The sequence below is a fragment of the Pseudonaja textilis genome, chromosome 2, assembly GCF_049901715.1.
Source record: "Pseudonaja textilis isolate UNSWEBS1 chromosome 2, rPseTex1.2, whole genome shotgun sequence".
NCBI classification, from domain to species: Eukaryota; Metazoa; Chordata; class Lepidosauria; order Squamata; family Elapidae; genus Pseudonaja; species Pseudonaja textilis.
In genome coordinates, this window is record NC_141991.1 from 233272221 (window position 1) to 233295582 (window position 23362).

General features: G+C 38.8%; 2 protein-coding genes across 2 annotated transcripts in view; both read right to left on the reverse strand.

The window, feature by feature from the left end:
* Window positions 1–22806, reverse strand: part of ITGA1 (integrin subunit alpha 1) — an 80704-nt gene extending 57898 nt beyond the window's left edge. The window contains exons 1-3 of the mRNA XM_087927310.1: window positions 22598–22806; window positions 1468–1588; window positions 924–1036 (exon numbers count right to left, since the gene is read on the reverse strand). Coding sequence (XP_087783436.1) covers window positions 924–1036; window positions 1468–1588; window positions 22598–22667 — 304 coding nt within the window. The 5' untranslated portion in view covers window positions 22668–22806. The remainder of the gene's footprint in view (window positions 1–923; window positions 1037–1467; window positions 1589–22597) is intronic.
* PELO (pelota mRNA surveillance and ribosome rescue factor) lies at window positions 10645–16278 on the reverse strand. Its single transcript, XM_026716417.2, has 2 exons — window positions 14040–16278; window positions 10645–11354 (listed from the first exon to the last, which is right to left on the reverse strand). Exons 1-2 carry the CDS (start codon window positions 14763–14765, stop codon window positions 10923–10925), a joined length of 1158 nt encoding a protein of 385 aa, XP_026572202.1. The 5' UTR covers window positions 14766–16278; the 3' UTR covers window positions 10645–10922.
* Window positions 22807–23362: the final 556 nt, after the last annotated feature.

Sequence of the window (23362 nt, forward strand, 5' to 3'; positions counted from 1 at the left end):
ATAGCAACAGGGTGACAGTAGAAGATATGCATCCATTTAAAATTGAAAATCAGGAATAAATAAACTTTTCATTTTCTGTATAGCTCCACTGTTGGATCAGTAAATTATCAGTTGTATTCATAAGATTTCACTGGGCAATAAAGGTTATGGGAATGCCAGTGTAATAGAATTCACACTAGTTCCTCTGTTAGTAAAAACTATATAATTGACATTGGAGGAAGTTTCTGGGCCTTTCATAAAAGATTCTGAGATGTAGCAAATATAGCTAAAAGACCCATTGCACACCCATATAAAAAGGGGAAATGAGTGGAAAGAGAATATTGAAATTTACAGATAGTCTTTGACTTATGACCAGGCACTTAATGAGTGTCTGAAATTACAACCTGCCCTGAACAAGTGTTCATGGCCTGTAAAACACTTCTGGCCATTTTAAGATGTCACGCTATACACACCCTAGACACGCAATTACATTTTGAGTGCTTGACAATTGGCTACAACTGGTAGCAGCTTCCTGCAGCCACGTGATCATGATTTGCTATGATTTTTTTGTCTGTTTTTGGCATTTTTTGCTGGCAGAATGAATTTGGAGTTATGACTGCAGACTTGCTTAACAATAGTCATGGAAATCTTGTAAAATAGGTTCTGTCGTGTGTTTGCCTCAACTTATGATCAGAAATACAGTTCCAATTGTGGTTGTAAATTGACAACTATTTGTGTACCATATATATAAAATACTGTCTTATAGCATCATCCTCCTCTTTGCAGAGAGAACTTTAATTTCTTTTTATCACATAGCCTGTTTAGTGAGTGTCCTTTGATTATGATGTTTGTTATCTCTGGTCTTTTACTTAAACATGTTTTGGCTTCTAACTTGATCTTGTTAGAGTAGGTCAATTTTCAATTTCTTTCATTGACTTTCTTACCTGGCAGATTTAATTTTACACATGGCAAACCATTACCCTGTCCTACAGGGCATTTATAGACATCACCTGTCTTCTTTTGGGGCTGACCAGACAAAGGGGAACCAATAAGAACCCTGCAGAATGATAATATATATACATATATATAGTCAATGCAGTACATACAGTAATATTTGCTTTGGTACTTTAGTACCAATTTACTATTTAAGTTGTATGCAAAAAAACTAATGGAATAAAAATGTGTTTATAATAGCAGATAGGAGTTAGAGCAGCTTCTCTAATTAGTTATTCTTTGTTTAAAAACACCACAAAGTGTTCATTATGACCTGTGAAATTTTAAATCATTAAGTTATAGAGCAGGGGTGTTAAACTCATGGGCCGTGGGCCAGATGTGACAGCACTGGCCACCCTCACCCCTGGTTTAGTGAACGGGGGGAAAGTCACAATGTCACATGATGACAACATGACACTGCAAGTTTGACACTCCTGTTATAAAGATATGGGAATGGGTGGAAGGGAGAGATAATTAACTAATTAATAATCTCACCATTTTCCCTCTTCATTTTCAAATTGCTGCACACTGTATCCAAACATATCTTCCACAGGACCACTAAAAGTCATTGTATCTTTCACATCAACGTTGAATGACAAAGAGAGATGCAGCAGAACTGTTTTTTGTAAAAGAGAAAAGAAAAAAAAGGAAGGAATGGAAAAGCTTGAACAGGTCTCAATGACAAAGTTTACATGCTGTCTAAAGGCCCTCAGAAATTTGAAATTGAAATACATTCTCAGCAATAGTGATCTGGAAAACACATGACAGTATATGAATAGAATAGAATTCTTTAGAATAGAATTCTTTATTGGCCCAATGTGATTGGACACACAAGGACACACAAGGTATTTGTCTTTGGTGCATATGCTCTCAATGTACATCAAGAAAAAATAAAATACATTCATCAAGAATCATAAGATACAACATTTAGTGATAGTCATAGGTTACTAATAAGCAATAAAACCATACTAGGAAACAAATAAAACAATGTAAATTGTAAAGATACAAGCAGCATGGTTATAGTCATAAGTGGGAAGAGATAGGTACTAGGGAAGGATGAGAAGAATGCTAATAACAGGTAAATAATTTGACAGTATTGTGGGAATTAGTTGTTTAGCAGAATGATGATATTTGGGGGAGAATTTTCTTTGTGTCTAGTTGATCTGGTGTGCAGTGCCCTTTAGCGTTGTTTTGAAGGCAGAAGTTAAAACAATTTATGTCCAGGATGTGAAGGGTCTGTAGATATTTTCACAACCCACTTTTCGACTTGTGCAGTATACAGGTCCTCAATGGAAGGCAGGTTGGTAGCAATTGTTTTTTTCAGCAGTTCTAATTGTCCGTTGATAACAGATACATTCTTCTTGGACTGTTGTGTGTTAAATTTGCTACTTAAGTGGACTGTTAAATATTAAAGCTTTTTTGGAATCAAATATTCTGTTGTCACAACAGCATCTTTGTGTTCTGTGTAATGGAGAAAGTATGAGATTCTTATTGAGATGGAATATAGAAGATGGAATACGGGACTTGATCTGAAAGCCATCTGGGCTTCCTTGTGCAGTTAGTTGGCCACTGTGAAAACAGACAGCTGGACTAGATGGGCCAAGGGTACGATCAAGTAATGCTTATGTTTTGATGATTGCCAAAATGAGATTCATATCTTTCCTCAGCTGTAGTATAATTTGTCATGTTGTCATATTGTCACCAACTGGGATTGAAGGAAAGGAAACAGAAAGAAATAGCATGAACAGACCATATTCTTACACTATTCAATGATGAAGGAAAAGCATTGTTTTCTAAAAGTTAGACTGTTTTGTCTTTAGTGTAACCTTTCAAAGGCTCTATTGTTATCTAAACATCATATACTTGGTTGTGTTGGTGACTCATAGTCTTATTTTTCTTTTTCCCAGCCGATTTAGTTTGATTTACTATCAAACACATTTTGTTTTAATGTAGGATAAATAAACCTGATCAAACACCAGGATTACACATTATATATGATAGCAAAGTTCCAAAATTAACACCATATTTCACAGCATTGTGCCTGATAGGTGTGCAGCTCACTCTGCATTAGGTGCAAAGAAATACCCGGGTGTTCTGACCCAAAACCTTGTCTACTAAAACAAACACGAATCAAAGGGAATAGAAACCTTTTAATGCTTCTTATGAATCCCAGGTTAAAAGGCTGCTGCAAACTACTTAACTTTGATAAGCCTGAGCCTCACAGAACTGTACGAGGCTGCCAAAAACAAGAGATAATAGAATTATTTTACAACATAAGAGTCTTCAAATACCAATTAAGATACTACAATGTCCACAAGGCTCGAGTTTCAAAACATCTTTGTTTTCTGCAAAGAACCGATTCACAGCTGGCTTTTATCTTCTTGAAGGAGGGGCCATTACCTTACAGTCTTACTCCCGAGTCACCTGTGCTGCTGCAGCTGCTCTTTCCTGAGAGCAGCCCTGTGCTCACACGCACTTGGCACAGGCTCCTCGGGAACCTCCTTATTGCTGCTGCCAGCCCCCACAATCTCTGAAGGTCCACTCCTCCCTAATGGTCCTGGCCCCTCATCTGAGTCCTCGCTCTCCTCAGCCATCCGCACCTGCTGCTGGCTAACCACAACACAGGGCAACATGCTTTGATAAGAGAAAACAGAAGACTGAACTTGGCTCTTGGCAACTACAAGGAAATTAGGCAGTTTTCATGAAAGTGGATTATCTTTGCCATATTCCAGTATGATGATGATGATGATGATGATGATGATGATGATGATGATTTTGAGCTTAGGGTTTACTTTCCATTTTAGCTTACAGGCTTGGAATTCTCTGAGTGTCTCCTATTCAGATATTAACCAGATCAAATTCTGCTTAGCTTCAAAAACCAGTAAGTTCAGCTAGTCAGCCAGCCAGCCAGCCAACCAACCAACCAACCAACCAAATAAATAATGAACAAAATTCCTGAAGTGGGCGTTCTTCTAGGATGCACTGGTTTTCACTAAGGAGAGTTTTGGAGCTATGTGAAAGGTTTCTTTTATAATTTTCTCCCTTAAGATTCAGTCGTTGCGATAGGGAAGAAATGGCTTTGTCAAAGAGAAGAAAACATGATAAAATTCTGGTAGTGGAGGAGAGGGATTATTTTCTTTCCAGGGAAGGATGTCAATCTTCCCATGGCTCTCTAGAGATTAACATAATCAGAGAAGATGCAAAACATGATAGAAATAGAGAAGGATTAAAGTATTTTAAGAATGAAACCTCTTTTGCAGAAGAAATGTTTAAAAAGAAATTGGAAGTTAGATTTCAGCAGAGTGTTAGAAACATCCATGTTATTATGCTTTCTAAATGTCATTCCTGGAATATTTTGAGATTTTGGAGTATACACTGTGACTCTTGGAAGTACTGAGTATAGCTCCCAGAGTGCATCCTACGTCTTCCTCTGTTGAAATAATGTTTAATGTGATATCAAGGGAAAGTTATTAAACATAAAAAAATTGCCATGCAACTCTCTTAAATTAAATGCAGTTATTTAATTTAGTTTAATAAATATTTAATTTAGTTTAATACATTAAATTTAGTTAATATAGTTTATTTAATTTAGTTTAGTTTAATGAAAAGAAGGACTAGAGTGACATGATAGCAGTGTTCCAATATCTCAGGGGTTGCCACAAAGAAGAGGGAATCCAGCTATTGTCCAGAGCACCTGAGGGCGGGACAAGAAGCAGTGGATGGAAACGAATCAAGGAGAGAAGCAATCTAGAACCAAGAAGAAATTTCCTGACAGTTAGAACAATTAACCAGTGAAACAACTTGCCTCCAGAAGTTGTGAATTTTCCAATATTGGAAGTTTGTAAGAAGTGATTGGACAATCATTTGTGTAAAATGGTATAGGGTTACCTGCCAGACCAGGGGGTTGGACTAGAAGACCTCCAAAATCCCTTCCAACTCTGTTATTCTATTCTATTTTGCCATGGCCCTGCCCACTTCACACAGGACAACCTGTAGCAGGTTATCTGAAAGTAAATCTTTCAGCCATGGTGTGAAAAAGGTTGCATGCCCATCTTACTGTGGTATCTATTTTAAGTAATATTTTGTCTGATATTTTCATTGTTAGAAATAATTTCAAAATAAGTCTACAACTGATTTAAAATTGCTGCAAATAGACTAAAATAAATTTTACATTTTTAAAGAAGATATGTATGTTTTCATAATTTCACAGTAAAACATCTCTATGTTTAAATCATAAAGTTCCACGATGCAGAACATTAATGGCAAAACAAAACAGAAAGGAAAGCACCCCAAATTTAAGCTGAAAGTTTACACGAGCAGATATTGTTTTACTTGGTGCTGAAAATTATAATTTCAATCCTACCACAAATGAACTGGGAATTCCACAAACCAGTACAACGAATGCCCTCTTAGGGTAGCATAGAAAATGTCACAACTTCAAACTGGCGCTAGATTTTAAATCTCAGGCACTTAAGAGAAAAAGTGCTGTGCCGGGGCACCCTAGTGTGTTCAGTCCTATGACAGTTAGAAAGAGAACACAGTGATCTTTTGTGCATTTCAATGTCTTTGGCAGTGAGGACATTTCTTATGGATTATGTGCTCAGGAACATAAAACATTGTAAGAAATTGTTGATGTTTAAATGATGCTAGGATTCATCATGCCTTTTATGAGTGCCTCATCAAATTGTTCAGAGCCTTTTATAGTAATAGAGGCTGAAAAAATGGAAGAAAAGACTTGCCGTTTCCATTAGTATTCTTCGGACTCATGAGAAAATAGCAAATACTGCTGAGGTAAAAAAACATTTTTTTTAAAAAAAAGAAATAATGGATAGCCAAAGAAGATAAAGAAGAAGCACTTTTTTTGGTGTTGCTGTTATGAAAAGTATGTAGAGAAGTTTTAATAGGCAGCCTAGCCTATTACAAGAGGGAAGGATAATCCAAAACTTGTATACACAAACAATTGCTATGTAATGGAAGACTATAGTAATGTGGAGATGTCTCTTCTATGTCTGTCCGCTTTATTCCCCACTTTCCAATATGATCAGAGATTTTGATATATCCACAGTACCATATAAACAGACTAGAAAGGGTTTACAATACCCAGGGGTTTTCTAAGATTTGCAGCAATTCAAACCCCTTTTAAAAAATGCACCTATATATCTGGATTGCAAATGTCTAGACAACTGCTAGTGGGCAGCAAAGAGAGAGAGAAAAATTACCTCTGATGCCCTCTAGCTATCTTCTGAATTTTTACGGTCAGATATTGTAGGCCAGGGGTGTCAAACTCACGTTGTCACGGCGATGTCACATGACGAATCGTGACTTCCTCCCCCCTTCGCTAAATGGGGCAGGGGCGGGGCCAGCATGTGACATACCCGGCCTGTGGACCGTGAGTTTGACACCCCTATCGTAGGCCTATTTTAAACACAGGTCGTTGTTGATTTACAATCATTCATTTTGCAACCATTTGAAATTAGTGAAAAACAGTGACTTATAAACAGTCCTCACACTTATGAGCATCCCACCATGTGATCAAAATGCAGGTGTTTGGCAAGCAGCATGCATTGATGAGGATTGCAGTGTCCCTTTGCAATTTTCCCAGCTGGCTTCTGATGGGAGGAAGCTGGATAATGTCTGCATGATTCACTTAACTGCAATGATTTGCCTGTGACAATTTTTTTTTTGTAAAATTAGACGTTGACCCACTTAACAATCACCTTGCTTAGCAATGGAAATTCTGGTTCCAATTGTGGTTTGTAAGTCAAGGACTATCTGTGAACAGGAAACACCACACTGTAAAACTGGCATTCTCATGGGCCCAAACTCTTAACTAAACAGTGAGGGGGGGGGGGAATTTTGAAAACTGGGAAACTCGACAATGAAGCAAAGAAAGAAGGCATTGTGGGTTGGCCAGAAGGTGAATAAACATTCAATATTGCAACATTTTGTCACAGGTCCCATTGGATGCTGTTGTACTCTTTTTCAAACATGGCAACTTTAAGATGTATGGACCTCAGCATGTTGGTTGGAAATTCTGGGAGTTGAAGTTCACATATCTTAAAAGTTACGAGCTTGAAAAACACAGATCTAACTAAGGCAATCAGGAAATAGAGTGCAGGAATTAAGCAAAGCAATTAATGGTAAGGATAACTGGGACTGAGGAGTTAAAATATTTGCCAGATTAAATGAATTGTTCAAATCAATGAATATAGAAGGAAAAGCAGCATCATGTCGTTAGCGTATATTTTATAGCTAGTGCACATTCTATGACTAAAATTAATAAAGGCCATCTTTTTTACACTAATATTAAATATACGGTAAATAATATTTTCCCTTCCACTCTTTGAACCAAAGTTATTTGAATACCAGCCACAGTTTAAAGCCTTCTGGTAAAAGTTAAGTTAGAAAAAAACTTTATCTTGTTTTCAATGATCTTCTAACAAATGCTTCTGACCTCCTTCCAGATTTTTGCTGCTCAGGCTATTTCTGTATTATAAAGCTAGTGTGTTTAGAATGCTTTGCCATCTGAAAAATATGCTTGTTGGCATTCATTGTGGAATTTTCCTCATGCCCTATTAGCTGAGTTTAATTTGGACTATTTAAAGGCCACATCAGCATGTATATTTCTATTAATTTCACACTTGGCTAAAAATCAGTATTTCTGATAAAACCTTACACAAAGCTTTCTATTTATCAGTGAAGAATTCAAACATGCCCTTTTATTCCGATAAACCATAAAAGAACTTTTGTTTAACTTCTCTTCTACATCTTTAACCTTTGCGAAAGAAGAAACTGACATTTTCAACTATTACTCATAAATAATAAATACATTAAAAACACAATTCTATCTATTAAATGTAGGCAACAAGTAAAACACAATTAAATATTTTGCAAAAGGTTTAAGTCACACAATCAATATTTCCTTAGATGTAATAGTAGACTGCTCCCTTCACAGTAACATATACATTAAAAGTAATTTATTCACACTGCATTTAAATGGACAAATAAGTCAAATTTCTCTTTCCAAGTGGATTAAGCTTGAAGAATCTGGGGGAAAACTCTGGTGCAGAAACATGGAACTTGTTATGCAACCCAAGGCAATGTAATATGGTAGACCACAATTTGATCATGTTATGACTTGTTTTAACTGGGGGTTGATCTGACTCTAAATAATACAGCAAAGTAAGGCCAATATGCTTCCTTTTTTATCTGCATGTGTACATGTGTGTTTACTCATTCTATCTATCGAAACAAAAATTGCCTTACAATTTCTTATAGATGGAATGTGTAATACATTTCCAACACCTATTTACTATATTTAGCCAAAAGGTAGACAACTCTAAATTTAAAATACTATCCTCTCTCTCCCAAAATAGTTATCTTGTGAATGGGTGTATGTATATGTATACACATGCACATATACATATGACAAAACGTATAATCCCAATTTCCATCCTTTCAACCTGTTTCCCAACTCCAATTGAAACCGATTTGGAGTATTCCTCTCCCCTCTGCAATACATGTGCACCCATGATACATTTATATATGCATGTGTGTTGTGGATACCTTAAAGAAGCTGCATGTCCTTTAAAAGGTGGGATGAGGACAAGAATAAATTCATATGAATTGAATTAATAGTGTAATTAAAAATATATCAAAAGTTAAGGATTGCAACTTCCTCACTTTCTCATAGAAATGACAAGAAACATAAAAAGATAATCAGGAAATGGGATAAGCAAGGTAAAAAGATACCTGCCCTGGGAAAGAATGAAAAGAGAAAGAGAAGGGCAAATCTGGATGGTGATGAGACCATGGAAAGAAATAACTGGCCAAAGATGGAAAGAAAAGAGAGAAGTGTTGATATGCATTACAGAAAAAAGTTAAATTCACCAGGTAGGCAGTCCCTGTCATTCAAGAGGATACAGGGAAATCTTCAGACACCCATGCTTTTCACCTACACCTGTTCCTTCCTTCCCTTCCCAATAGTTCTTGTATTCTTCTCACCAAATAGGGTTCCTCTTCTATTCACAGGAAATTCCAGGAAAACCTGAACCACAACAGGCAGAGTAAGGCATCCCCATTTCAATTCTTAGGAAATATACATTGAGCCCTTAACTACAACAGAAATGGATAATCTTTTGGTGACTGAGGCGCACACTTAACATTTGGGAGAAACCATTACTGATATACATAGGCAGACTAAAAAATTTTTTTGGGGGGAAGTGCACAATACATGCTTGCCTTACTATACACCAGGCCTGTCAAACTGGGTGCCTGTGGGCTGGATGCCTCATGTGCGAGCCATGCCCACCCCGGAAAGGCGAAAAACATCGTGATACATCACATGACGCGATCGAGTTTGACACCTGTGCTATACACTATCCAAGCGTAATCAAGGGAACCTTAGGAGCTGCATCTGGATGGTTTGCCTTGGTGATCAGTGTGTGGGTGTGTAGAGAAAGGCACATTAGAGAAAAGTTCTATTTCTGACTGATTCTAGATGCTTCTGTTTCCCAAAGACTGAGAATTCCATTTCCTTAGTTTTATTCTATCAGAAATAAAATATATTCTCTCTTAGAAGTTAACTAATCCACAGTTCTGTGGTTTGAATATGTAAATCCCTCATAGCACAAGCCTCGTTGTGTAAGGATAAATATAAATAAACAGGCATAGTGTTTATGTTAAGCATGTTAACTGGAACTGAGCTGGTTGGTTAGGTTTTCCAAAGCAGTTAACAAATGTTTTCACTGCAATTGAATCTCCTCTCAACTCTTAAAAATAGCTTACATTCAGTTATTTAGTAATACAGTATATTGTTAGATCTTATGTGATCTTTTAGCCCATTAGTTATGTCAATAAAGTTTTATTTAAAACCATGAATTTAAAATTTTATTTATAACTAGCTCTATACCCGTGCTTTGCTATGAAACTATGTGATCGGGTTTAGTTTTTGGGGAGGAAAATAAGGAAAAAAATGTGCCTCTGCCTACCAGCATCCATCGGTATTCATCTAGCTAGCATCCTGTTAGTGTGTGAGTATTGAGGGCTGTTTGGAAATTGAAACATGGAAACTTTGTATTTGCTGTGTGCAAGAAGACAGCGTGGCTTAGCTCAACTGTTCTGTACTAAAGCGAGTTGCTGCTGTGAAATTGAAACTGAAACTCCTATCCTCTGCTTGTGTTTTGCATTTGGAAAAGATTTCTTTTCAGGTGGGGAGAGGGAGTAGAACTCTCCTTAGCATCAGAGCATGTTAATAATAATATACAAAATACAAATGCTCCAATGGTCATTTCAAAAAATCCTTTCTTAGTGAGCACCTAGAAGCCAAGAGGAACAGTTTGTAGGTTTTACAGTTCTGGAGATTTTGTGATGATGTGTGAGTGGTATTTCGCTTTTATATATATAGATAAAAGACAATGTTTTAACAGTCAATTGCTAAAATGGAAACATCTAAGTACAGTAACAGATGTACTGTACAGTAAGTACAGTAGTCCGATAGTAACTTTCAGAGTTAAAATTATGACAGATTTAAACTTGCCACATGCTTTCTGACTATTCCTACTGATTACATATTTTCTCCTTTCAACTCAGTTTTTGAGGGCAAAAGGATAAGGAAAAGTTAGTAATATTATTGTTTTTCTCTAAGATACAGAAATAATCACATTATTCTTCTTGCCTGATAAGTTTATTGTTTGTGCGTATTCAACAAAGCACCAGAATTGTTTGCCAATTAGTTAGGTCACCCCAGTTTTCCTAGGGGAAATCTGTTAGCACTATCACCACAGCAACACAAAATGCATAAATAGCAAGTTCACAAAATGACAACTTAGTTGTTTTAAAAATATTCTCTATTTTTTGTTTTGTTTGGTTTTTACTATTGGGGACAAATATTATAATGGAAGTGGTCTCATTATACAATAAAATAAGAAGGGTGAAATTATTCTCCATCATCAATCCTCTTCAGAACTAGATTCATCCTCCTGGTCAGAAAGTTCTGCAACCGGGAAACGCAGAATAGCAGCTACACCTGTCAGTTGTCCAAGCTGTTCCCCAGATACATGAAGGCTAGAGAAGATGCGAACTGTGCCCATATTCTCACGCACACTATCTACGAGCCGGACATATCGACTACGAGTAGCTACATCCTGATGCCTAAAAAGTTCATCGCTGATCAACAGAGTATCAATAGCCATAGCTTCATTAGCCTTTTCCACATGTTTGAGACCATAAAAAGCCCGATCGGGCTCATGTTGTAGCATTTTGTAGAAATCATCTAAAGCTTTGACTTCAGCAGCTGCTTTGGTATCAGCAAGTCGACTAGTCACAGCTGGATCACAAAGAGCTTCTTTCAGGGCGTATTTATGTCCAGATGATGAATGCACCTAGAGTATGAAAAATAACAGAAAACATGTATTATCTACTATGATACTGATCAGTTTCTTTTGGAAACGGAATTTCCAGGAACAAGTTGACTTACAACCAATCATTTAGTAATCATTCAAAGTTACAATAGCACTAAAAAAGTGACTTATTATCAATCCTTGCACTTACGACTATCATAGGATATCTGTGGCTCCTTGAAGGAGCCTCTGTGGTGCAGTGGTTAGAGTGCAGTACTGCAAGCTACTTCTGCAGCCAGCTGCCTACAATTTGGCAGTTCAAATCTCACCAGCTCAAAGTTGACCCATCCTTCCAAGTAAAATGAGGACCCAGATTGTTGGGGGCAATATGCTGACTCTGAAACCACTTAGAGAGGGCTGTAAAGTACTATAAAGCAGTATATAAGTCTAAGAGCTATTGCTATTGCTATCCACGATGGGCACATGGTCAAAATTTGGGTGTTTGGCAACTGGCATGTATTTACAATGGTTATAGCATTGGGGCCATGTGATCATCATCTGCAACTTTCCCAGCCAGCTTCCAACAAGCAAAGTCAATGGAGGAAGTCAGATTCACTTAATGATCATCTGATTCACTTAATAATTTGCAGTGATTTGCTTAACAACTGTGGCAAAAAAGGTCATAAAACTGTTCATGACTCACTTAAAAACTGTGTTCTTAACACTGGAAAATTTTGGTGCCGACTGTGGTTCTAAATTGAAGACTACCTGTGAAGGTTTTTAAAGCACATGGAAAACATTCCTATATATTTTTCTCATCTGGGGAAAAAATTATCAAGCTGAAGAAAAACCTCTTCTCATCACTCAAAAAGACAATCCAGGTAGTCCTCAGCTTACAACCAAAATTGAGCCCAAAATTGCCGTTGCTATGTAAGACAGCTGTTGAGTTTTGCCCCATTTTTGTGATCTTTCTTCTTAAGTGAATCACTGCACTTATATTAATAACATGGCTAAGTGAATCTGGCTTCCCCATTGATTTTGGTTATCAGAAGGCTGGTGATCACATGCCAACAGGACATTTCAGCTATCATAAATACATGCCAGTTGTCAACTATCCGAATTTTGATCATGTGATCATAAGGATGCTGTAATGGTTTTAAGTGTGAAAAATGGTCGTAAGTTTTTCATTGCTGTTGTAACTTCAAACAGTCACTAAAGGAATAGTTGTACATCAAGAACTACCTGTCTATTCAATTGCTAAAAAATTACAAGAATACAATGCCCCATTCGGGTTTTGTCAGCCAGGAGTATGGAAGTAGGTATATTTACTGGGAAATATGTCTAGTTGAACTTGATAGGTGTACTTTTCATATCCCTTCATAGGCAACCAGTTCTTATTTGCTTTATAATAAACTAGAACAATAAAGCATGCTCTCATTAAACAGCTTATCTTGAGAAAAAGTTTCAAGCAGAAAAACAGAAAAGGACATCTATAAAGGATCTAAGATTGCATGTACAGCTAATCCTCGACTTAAAACAGTACATTTAGTACCGCTCAAAGTTATAACAGGACTGAAAAAGTGACTTATGATCATTTTTCAGACTTACAACTATTGCAGCATCTCTATGGTCATGTAATCAAAATTCAGATGCTTGGTAACTGGTTCATATTTATGGCGGTTTAGTGTCCCTGGGATCATGTGATCACCTTTTGCAACCTTCTGACAAGCAAAGTCAGTGGGGAAACGAGGTTCCATTTAACCACCATGTTACTATCTTAACAACTGAAAGGATTCACTCAACAATTGTGGCAAGAAAAGTTGTAAAATGGGGCAAAACTCACTTAACAAATTTAGCAACACAAATTTGGGGCTCAATTGTAGTCGTAAGTTGAGGACCACCCATACATTGTATAGTTTAAATCAGAGCAAACACATTTAAGTAAACATACATATTAGGTCCCAAAGGTGCTTTTTCAGGAGGCAACTGGACTTTCTTGTTTTTTCTTTGAAGACATTTCGCTTCTCATCCAAGAAGCTTCTTCAACTTTGACAGGATAGTGGCAGGATCTGACAGGATAGAGCTGAAGAAGCATCTTGGATGAGAAGAGAAATGTCTTCAAAGAAAAAACAAGAAAGTCCAGTTGCCTCCTGAAAAAGCACCTTTGGAACAACCATGACCTGGATGACTGAGAATCTCTACAAACTTTCATACATATTAGGCTTCATTTTAAAATTATTTTAGTTATCTTAAATATCAGTCCATTCTTTTCATAAATCTATGTTGAAAGATTGGGGATTATGACCTAGGAGAAACAGAAACTCTCCCTTTCAGTAAAAAACAACAACAAAAAACCAGAAATAAACACAGGTAGGCCTCTCATAGATGGATTTCTTAAACCTGACTGCACCATTATTTATAGGGCCTTCCATCCTATAGGGTTTTTTTTACTTCATAGGGTAAATTATGGGCAGATTTAGCTGATCCAAATTTTAGTACTTTACATGTCATTAAAAATGAATTAGGAAATTACATTATTTTTGTTTAATTATATGGTTAGGTATCTTTACATCTCCCATTTCTATATACCACACAATTCCACGGCTAAAGATCTTAGAATAGAATAAGAGTTGGAAGGGACTTTGGAGGTCTTCTAGTCCAACTTCTTCTAGTCCAAGATCAATTAAGCTGATGGTATAATATGAAGCACCTTAGCATCTAAATTACCTGTAAGAATTTGGAGCGATTCTCCAGCAACAACTTGTTGTCCGTCTTGACAGCCTGCTGGAACATGTAGTCGCAGAACTGCTCTCTCACGAAACCCGGACTGGCCACCAGGACACACTTGACCACTTCAAAGTTAAGGTGTCGCTGAATGGCCTGCATCACTTGCTCGTAGAACCTCTCCAGGGCCCGGTCGTGCTGGGAGCAGTTGCCCCGGCGTTTTCGAGGGATGTTCACCTCGATCTTGGCCCGGGTCAGCGTCATACTGGGGGTGACGAGGCAGACGTGGGCCAGCCCTTCCTGCATCACCACGGCGGCCAGGTCGGCGCTCCAGGCCGGGTCGCAGGCTTGCTCGATCCGCTCCAACACCACGCTGTCCCACTGCTTCTTGGCCAGCGTGAACTGCCGATTGGGTTCCAGCTCGATGGTGTGGTAGGCGCCCATCTTGACGTACTCGTTCTCCTGGATGTTGGTGCCTTTGACGCGCAGCTGGCAGGCCTGCGAGTCGAAGTCGATGGTCTCCACGCAGAGGGTGAGCGTGGTGCGGATGCGGTTGCTGCCCACGCTGCCCGTGGACGACTCCGTCTGCACCTTTCGGATGGTGGAGGCCCGCAGGCTGTCGCCCACCTGCAGCAGGTTGTAGGCGTGCCACATATCCTCGGGGTCCTCGGGGATGAGCGTCACTTGCCCGGCGTTATCCTTCTCGATGTCCTTCCGCACCAGCTTCATCGTGGCTTCGGCGGTGGGCAGCCCGGGATCAGCCCAAAGGACGCCGCCTCCTCCTCTTCTCTTCTCCGCCTGTGAGGGCCGGCGGCCCGACCCAGCGATCAGCCTCGAAGACTCAGCAACGACCGCTCCGGGGCGGGCAATGCGGCCGGCCGCCAACAAGCCACGGAGGCGCTTGGCTCGCTTGTGGGCGGTTCGCCGCGGCTCCTCAGCCCCACATTGAATGGCTGGCGTGGAGAGGAGCCATGGCGGAGGGAAGCGGAAGCGTCAGGCAGGAGGAGGAGGAGGAGAAGAGGAGGAGGATCAGGCCAGGTCCCGGCCGGAGCGTAAACGTGACAAGAGTCCTGAAGGGGAGTGGCGGGACACAAGGCAAAGGCTGGTTGGCTGCCGGCCTTGCTCCGCCGATGCACTCTAGCCGCGGAAGGGAAGGGCTTCCCTTCGTCCGCTGACGCGATTAAGCCGGGTTCCGTTAGGGAAAGAGAGGTTGGGGCTTCGGGGTGGCGGCGGGAGGCGTAGCTGCCGGTGGCTTCCCGCCTAAGTCACTTTAAAAGGGGGCGTCGCAGTGTTGGACTTCATGCCTCTTGCGCCTCATTGTCTCTCCAAGCGTTTGATTTGAAACCAAAAAGAGGCTCTGGGGACACCTAAAGATAAGCAAATGAATCCCAAACCAACTTAAGCCTGGTTTGTTTAACTGCCCCATTTTCCGGGGCTCGCCTTCGGCTGTTGGCATGGGATTCAGTGAGAAATGTTGGATGGGTGTGGGATTAAATGATCATTTGCCATGCTTGTGGAATTTAATAATAAAGCACACTTCCTTATTGATCAGGGCACAGTACTGCCTAAGGCCCAATTGGAAGTTGGTAGGTAGTCATTGGAAAGAACATATTTCTAGAAAAATGATTTCTAAATATTCAGACATCCCATCAGTCACATAACTTAAGTCTCCAGCTATGTTCAGATGGAAATTCAGAGTCATCTTCTCTACCACAGCATAACGGTGGTACATATTTTATGTGTTAGTTGTTTTAAACTGGAAAACTATAGTCTTGGAAAGTAGGAGGATTTTCTGTGAATGGCTCACTAATATTCAACGTTATTCATTATGTACAGGAAGAGAAGTCATTATAAAGGAAACATATCCACAACTTGTTAATTTGAGCAAGTTTAAGAGGGGGAAAAAGCTTTTATGCCATTTGAATTTCCAATTATACATAGATTGCTTTTATGTGGTTCTGTTGGTTATGGTTTCTGACTTCCAGAAGAAATTAATGGTGATTCATTGCCCTTCCCCTTTATGTAACAGAACATGATCCAAAATTAAAACCTATAATTAATAGTGTCCATGTCAATGCAATGTATATATTTTTCCAGTAATACAAAATGAGATAATCTCTAGGACAAGAGCATGATAATTTGAGTATAGAAATATATGAAAAAGAAATATATTAAGTATATAGAAATACTGTTTGTACTTAAATTTTCATGTTACTTTGTTAAGATAAATGAATCTGTTGAAAATCTTTAAATTTGGTATCCATCTAATCACTAGTGCTGTTCAAATTTTTGGGTTCAGTTTTTACTGGTCTTTGTAAGGGATGATGCCAGAAAATTTTTATAGCGTTCTCTACTTTCGGGATTCTAAATAGCATCTGGTCAGAGAGCTGTTTGAAGTGTTGTGTTGTTACAATTTTAATATTTATCTAACGTTTGAAAAAGACGTATTAACAGCTTTATGTAAGGGCAGTACATTATATGAAATCAACTAGATGCTGTTCTTATTTGGCCAGTTGCTACCAATGTGTTTAGTGCTTTCTCTACAAGCCTTCACTCTGGAAAGCCTTACACGGGCATTGTGTAGCAACGGGAATGTGTTGGATTATGATTCTGTACGTTATGTACCTAGCTTGTTGACCTTGCTTCCTTACATAGTTCTAATATTCCAGAGATGATTTACAATACCAGTGTTTATTGAAAACCTTAGCAAGACTGTGTATATTATGGGAAATGTACTGGGCATTATTTCTGTGACTTTATTTACCAAAAGCTTCATCCAAATGATACATAATGACATTGGCGTTTAGATTTATTTTTGCTATCATTGGGAACTTAGACTTTTCATTGGTTGCTTTGTCTTTCTAAGTTTCTGTTGGATTACTTCAGAACAGTCAGAAACAAGAAGTATATCTGAATTCCCACTTAATCTCTAGAAGCAGGAAATTGAAAAGGTCAAAGCGTTCAACTCCTGAAATCATATATTACGGGAAGAAAGTGCTTGCGTATTTTCTTAGAAAGCTACAAGCCTTTTCAATTCTTCTGCGGGGTAACTTAATTGTTCAGGAAGTCAGGAATATAGAGGAAAGGTGTGATCTGAGTCTGTTTGTATGAAGAGGAAAAGAGAGAAAAGCAGCCAGAACTTCTATTGTATAATTCTTTGAGGAAGCAGAGTTAAGATCAGTATTGCTATGCAGAAAACCTCCAGAGCATTAGCTGTTACTAAATATTCTTGAGCTCTGGTATGATCTCCTTTTATGTGAATTTGTGCATTTTCAGAGGTGTCTTTTCTGTCACAAGTTAGCATTTAGATTAATATTAATACTTTTACTACTAACCATGCATGTATGTCTTTATTGGTGTGTCTTCATATATTGGACTCTAAAATAGTTATATGGTGCCAATTGGCATTAGTGCAATTGTGGCATCTCATTTCATAACAGCTGAAGCTCCATGGTTTCCTGTCTATATGTACGGCCCAGAAACATAAGAATGTTTCTGAGGCTTACATATATTCTAAAGGCCTTTTGAGAATATAGAAATAATGGATGGCAGTAACCCAGTGATTCTTAGGAAAAACAAAGAACTGTTTTCCCCCAAAAGAATAAGAAAAAAAACAAACAAACTGAGGCATGCGATCACTGAACCAGTTGTTACACCAGCAGCATCCCACCACTGAGTTTTTCCCACCGTGGTAAATTTTTGATAAATTTGGTAGATTTCATGGTAAATTTGAGAGCCAGTTTTGTGCAGTTATTAAGGCATTAGGCTAGAAACCAAGAGATCATGAGTCCTATTTCCACCTTAAGCAATGCCAACTGAGAGTCACTGACTTTCTCTCAGCCTTAGGAAGAAGGCAATGGCAAGCTACTTCCAAAAAGCCTTGCCAAGGAAACTGCAGGTCCCTTTGACTTAAAGGCACCAAATAATTACATTTCTTTGATTAATATTTTTTTTCAACCCACCAGAAAGATGATTCTACATATACAAATCCATAATTTTTCATTGTTAACACAGTAAAAAAGTCATTAAGAAAATACTGACTGAGCTAAGTTTCAGGAACAATAAAAATACTCAAGCTAATTATAATCTACCATTTGGAGTATATGAAAAGCCAAATTTGATCATATACTTGGAGGATGCTGTCTCTTTCTGCTGCTAAAGAGACTGGGTGTTAGATAGACTTTTTGTTCTTAATTTTTTTTGGGGGATACCCCAAAATCCAATGCTATTATTTACTTTGACATTGAAATAGAAATTATTTGATTAATTGGGAAAAAGATCTAAGTAGCACAATTAGAAGATAAGGTGGCATTTCATAGAAATCTTTGCAGAGTGTAGTTCACACTGAGACAGATTAACAGCAGCATTTTTTAAAAAATGTATTATTTCAGTAGAGAGCATTGACCATTACGTTGCTTCACTAAGTCAAATAGCTTCTGAGAAAAATATTATCTGAGATGGTAAGTCTAGAGCAGGGGTGTCAAACTCAAGGCCTGCAAGCCAGATTGGCTGGCGAGAGGTTTAGATCTGGCTTGTGGGGCCGCCCTAGAAATAGCAAAGGACCAGCCCACGGTGCCTCTGCCAGCAAAAACGAAGCTCAGGAGAGCCCCACATGGTCCTTGAAGGCTCTATTTTCAGGTGCGATGGCCTCCTGTCGCCCTCTGCCAGCAAAAACAGAGTCTGTGTATATGGGGGGGGTGCAGCCATTTTCTCTGGCAGAGGGTGGCAGGAGGCCATCGCAGCTGAAAATGGAGTTTGTGAGCCCGTTTTCGCCAGCAGAGCACTCGGGCCAGCACAGATGCCCCCGACATGAGTGATGTCAAGCTGGCCATGCCCATTCTGCCCCCCCCCGACATCAAACACAACCCTGATGTAGCTCTCAGTGAAATCAAGTTTGACATCCCTGGTCTAGAGTAAAACTGAAAACATCAGAGAATTTGAATGGCTGGGAATGCCAGCCCAAAGTAGTTGTTTTACTATCATGTTGATTTTATAAAAATGACAATGGATTATGCTTGGAAGCAGAATTCGGTCACGTATGTAGATTTAATACAAACTATATTGGCTTACTCAGGTTTGAATATGTTAGCATTTCATAATGTCTTGCCTTAAGCTGGTTCAAAAATCGCAAAGGAAAAGATAGAGTATTTGATCCTTGACACTTATAGTCAATTGTTTAGAGGAAGAAAAGTTTGGAATGCAGGGTGTATTTCAGGCCTATACTTGGTCATTAAACTTGTTTATTCAGCTTTCTACAAATATGCTTGACCCTTGGTTCCAGAGACAAGAATGGCAAAGATTACATTTGCAGAAGCTGCGTGGTATGCTAACTGAACACTTTGAGAAACTGATTTACAACAGTGGTTTCTCCTTGTTTAGAACATATTTAGAATATTGTAAGGTGCTGATTGTGAGACTGTTGAAGATCTTTTCTTGTTGCCCATCTGGGTTTTATATATGTTCGTATTATTCTGGTATTGAAAGGTTTGCATGGATTGGCATCTTTTTCCAGGTTTTATGCAAGATATTAATTTTAATATTTAGATAGCTTTACATAAGAGATGATCAACCTACTTTTGGTTTGGGTCTATACTTCTAGACTATATTTAACAGATGTTATGGAAAAGGAACAAGCTTTCCCAGATATGGCTAAGACTGCTCTGAAAGTGGATTTAAAAATGACAGGCTGCAAGAACAATATGGAAATACGATATTACAGTAGGAAATGACAGGCTGAGCCCAAGGGAAGGGTTAAATGCATAATCAGCCATGAGTCCTTTCACATCCACAAGAGATCTAAGCCCAGCCCACCTTGAATTCCTTTTACTCTTACCTAACCACAATTTGCTTTTTGCAGTATTTAATGGCAGTATCTCATTTATGCCCCCAAAACTGTAATTGTGTTGATTCTTAATCTTTACCTTCACAGTTTATGTAAAGCAACATACCAAGAACAAGGTGTATTTAGCATAGTGTTCATTTTGAGAAAGTGCAATGTATGAATGAGAAGGGAAAAAGAAATAAATGCAGAATACCAGAATTCCTAAAGTTGAAGACTGACAAATCCAGCTGCTAAATGTTGGTAATCCAAAGGGGCAACCACAGTGTAGTCTACTGATGGATGTCACTGGTAAATGTGGGTAACCCAAAGAGGTGACCCCAGAACGTAACTACTGACAAAATAGTTAAAGCTGGAAAAATATTTGCAGACTACAGGGTTGACCAATTATGTCTATTTAGTACTACAATGTAGTAGATGGCTAACCTTTTTGTCATCACGTGCCCAAAGTGCCTGTGTAAGCACGCGAGAACATGCACACGTGCCTGCACCCATAATGCAATGCATGCAGGACCTCCCACGCTCCCCCATCCCCTGCGCATACGCACGGGCCCCTCCAACGCTCCCCCACCCCCCTGTGGCATGCGCACCATCTCCCACTTGCACCCCGCCCCCATGCATGCACGGCAGATACCCCAAAATCAACTGGTTGGTGGGAGGTGCGTGCACATGCGCAGTGGAACTGAGCTGGGGTGACGGCTCGTGTGCCTGCAGAAATGGCTCTGTGTGCCACTTCCGGCACGCGTGCCATCGATTTGTCATCATGGTAGTAGACTATTAACTATGACTAACATATGTAGAAAAAGGGTTTACTACAAGATGACTGTCGTAGAAATAAGAGAGAGATTGTATTAAAGACAATTCAGCTCCAAGTAATACATGTCAAGGCCATATACAAACCCTGGCAAAACAGTGGCTGGGTAAGTGGAAGAGAAAACATGAAAACAAATCTTAATAATACACAATTTTATTCATAATTGATCATTTTGATTGTAGTTTTGAATAGTGAGGGTTTTTTTTTAGGAATGATTGAAATGTTTCTGATCATATACTATTCAAAGTTGTCATCTCATGTCAAATGCAACTTGAAAAGTTAGTTTGGATTAGGAATACATAATCTCTTTGGGATTAGCAGGCATATTTCACTGACAAAAGTAACATTTTGAGAAGACAAACATTGAGGTTGTTCTCTGGTCTTTAAAGTGCCTTGTGATTCTCTAATCACCCCAATTTACTTTTGTCTTCTGTCTGGGTGAATGGGTACTCTTCCAGGCAGAGCATTCAACTGCAGCCACCCATCATATCTAGTTTTCTTATAAACTATACAACATTTGTGGTCCAGAAACCTCTTGTAAATAAATATGGTAGATATAGATATGTAGATGTTGATTATAGACAGACAGATAAAGTTGATGAGGCATCCAATAAATATTTGCAAACACACTGGGAATGAAGATGAGGTCTATTCAGTAATGCATGTATTACTCAACTGAAAATCAATAAAATCAGGCATCTCTTCCATGTTAATTCACTCTACCATCTGCAACTATCCAGGAAAAGTGGAATATTCCATGCTTTGCTTATCGCTATCTTTCAGGAACTTGGTGATAATCCACAATGCATGGAACTCATTAAGAAGATTCAAGCCTTTTGTCTTTTCAGCTTTTGTATGGATTTATTTTCTCCAAGCTAAAGTTTAACAGTAATTTATTCAACTAAGCGTGGGTGGTACAAAAGTCACATTTTCCAAGGGCCCAGAAATGGAAAACCATAATGACATAAAACCAACTTTACCACAAATACTACACCAAAAAGGGTGGACCATCACTGTATAATTTTGAAAGTTACAATAGTGTGATATATGCTGCAGAGGATTATAATTACTTAGGAAAACCAAATTACTGCAATTAAGCATTAACGTAACTGCTGTATTTATTCAGAAATAAAGACCTTCCACAAGTGAACACAATTAAACAGCCTGCTTACTATATATTGAGCTCATTAAATCAATAAAATATCCAGGGGTTTATGAAAAAAATCATAAAGAATATGAGCAAAAGAAGAAGAAGCTCTTTACCCTTTAGGAAGAAATCTGCTAGTTACTGTCTGCCTTTGGAAACATTTATTATCCATCCCCTGCCCAACCTCCTTGCTTGCTTTGCCCATGCATTTCAGTAGACCACAACATTCTAAATAATTATGACTATTTTAATTTCCTCTGTTCCAGCTACAACTTGAATTTCACCACACTGCTCTCTTTTAAGAAATCCTCAAGAACATAACATCCGTAAATGGAAAGACCACATGTTTTTTTGGCAATCTATCCAGTGACAAGGCACTATTTTACTTCTGGGCACTTCACTGGGCACAAGTTCATCCGATTGTTTAGCTTGGTTTAGTAACAAACCCAAGTTGAAATCAACAAGTTTACTTTGATGCACACTGTAATCTCATCTGTCTAGAGAACGTTCACTTGCAAATCAGTCTTCTCTTAACTCCCTCCCCTCGTTAACTTTTGGGGTGTGACATCACAGGCATTGGTATTAAAAGCATATAGGTTGTAATAAAGGCAGCTTAACTGAGCAAAAACCGACTCCAAAAGAGACGGACCGAAAGAAGTCAGAGCATGCATTGCGTCGTTCTGGGAAAATCTTAAAAGGGGGATATTGTTCACAACTTAGCTTCAGTGAAAGCTTGATAAATTAGAAAAAACTGGACATACCTGTTATTCCCACCCAAGGGATGGAGACACGTGTGATGCTGCAGATGGCAGTGAGGGAGCCAAATCCCATGGCTGAAGTGTAACAGGAAACCTTGTGGGGAAAGAAGCTGAAGCTGGAATAGAAGTCCTGTTGCTCACAAGACTCTTCTGCTGCTTCTGGTCCCCTTCTGTATCAGCAGCCGCTGCTGATTGAACCAGGCATTTCCTGTTTGTTGTCCAAGCCCCCCCCCCCCCCAACACATGAAGATGAATGGTTCCCTCCTCTAATAAGCCCCCCTCCTTCCGTTGTCCCAAGTAAGCTCTGAGCCTTTGAAACCCCCATGCGGCAAGAGCTCAGAGTTAGGAGTCATGTACAAATAAAGTCAGATATTTAACAGCCAGTGTTTAGGCTCAAGTCTGCAGGCTAGCAAAGCAAACCTTAAAGGGATATCTGCGTTCTTATAATTTATGGGCATCTTTAGCTACTAGGCAACCTCTGCAAATACAGTTAAAAGGCAAGTTTGGTTTTCTTTTTGCTTCAAACTTCCTTTTTTTTAAAAAAAATGCATTTCTAAATGCTCTTTTTCTCAAGAAACAAAGCTGTATAGTATACTCACACTATGAGTATAGTGTGTTAAAACTTCAAGATGCATTCAAATGTCAAACTGCCCTTGGTTGGTTGAATTTTATTCCACTTACATCATTCTTTTAAAATGCCCCTGTTCAACCTAAAGCAAGACTTTGTGCAAGAGTTGTGGGTGGGGTTGACTTCATGAACATTTTCTC

Excerpts from the sequence above, each read along its gene's own strand:
- PELO (XM_026716417.2), bottom strand. The coding sequence starts at position 14,765 with ATGAAGCTGGTGCGGAAGGACATCGAGAAGGATAACGCCGGGCAAGTG. Across the intron at positions 11,355-14,039 it reads ATCGCTCCAAATTCTTACAG|GTGCATTCATCATCTGGACA; the intron begins GTAATTTAGATG and ends TTCATACTCTAG.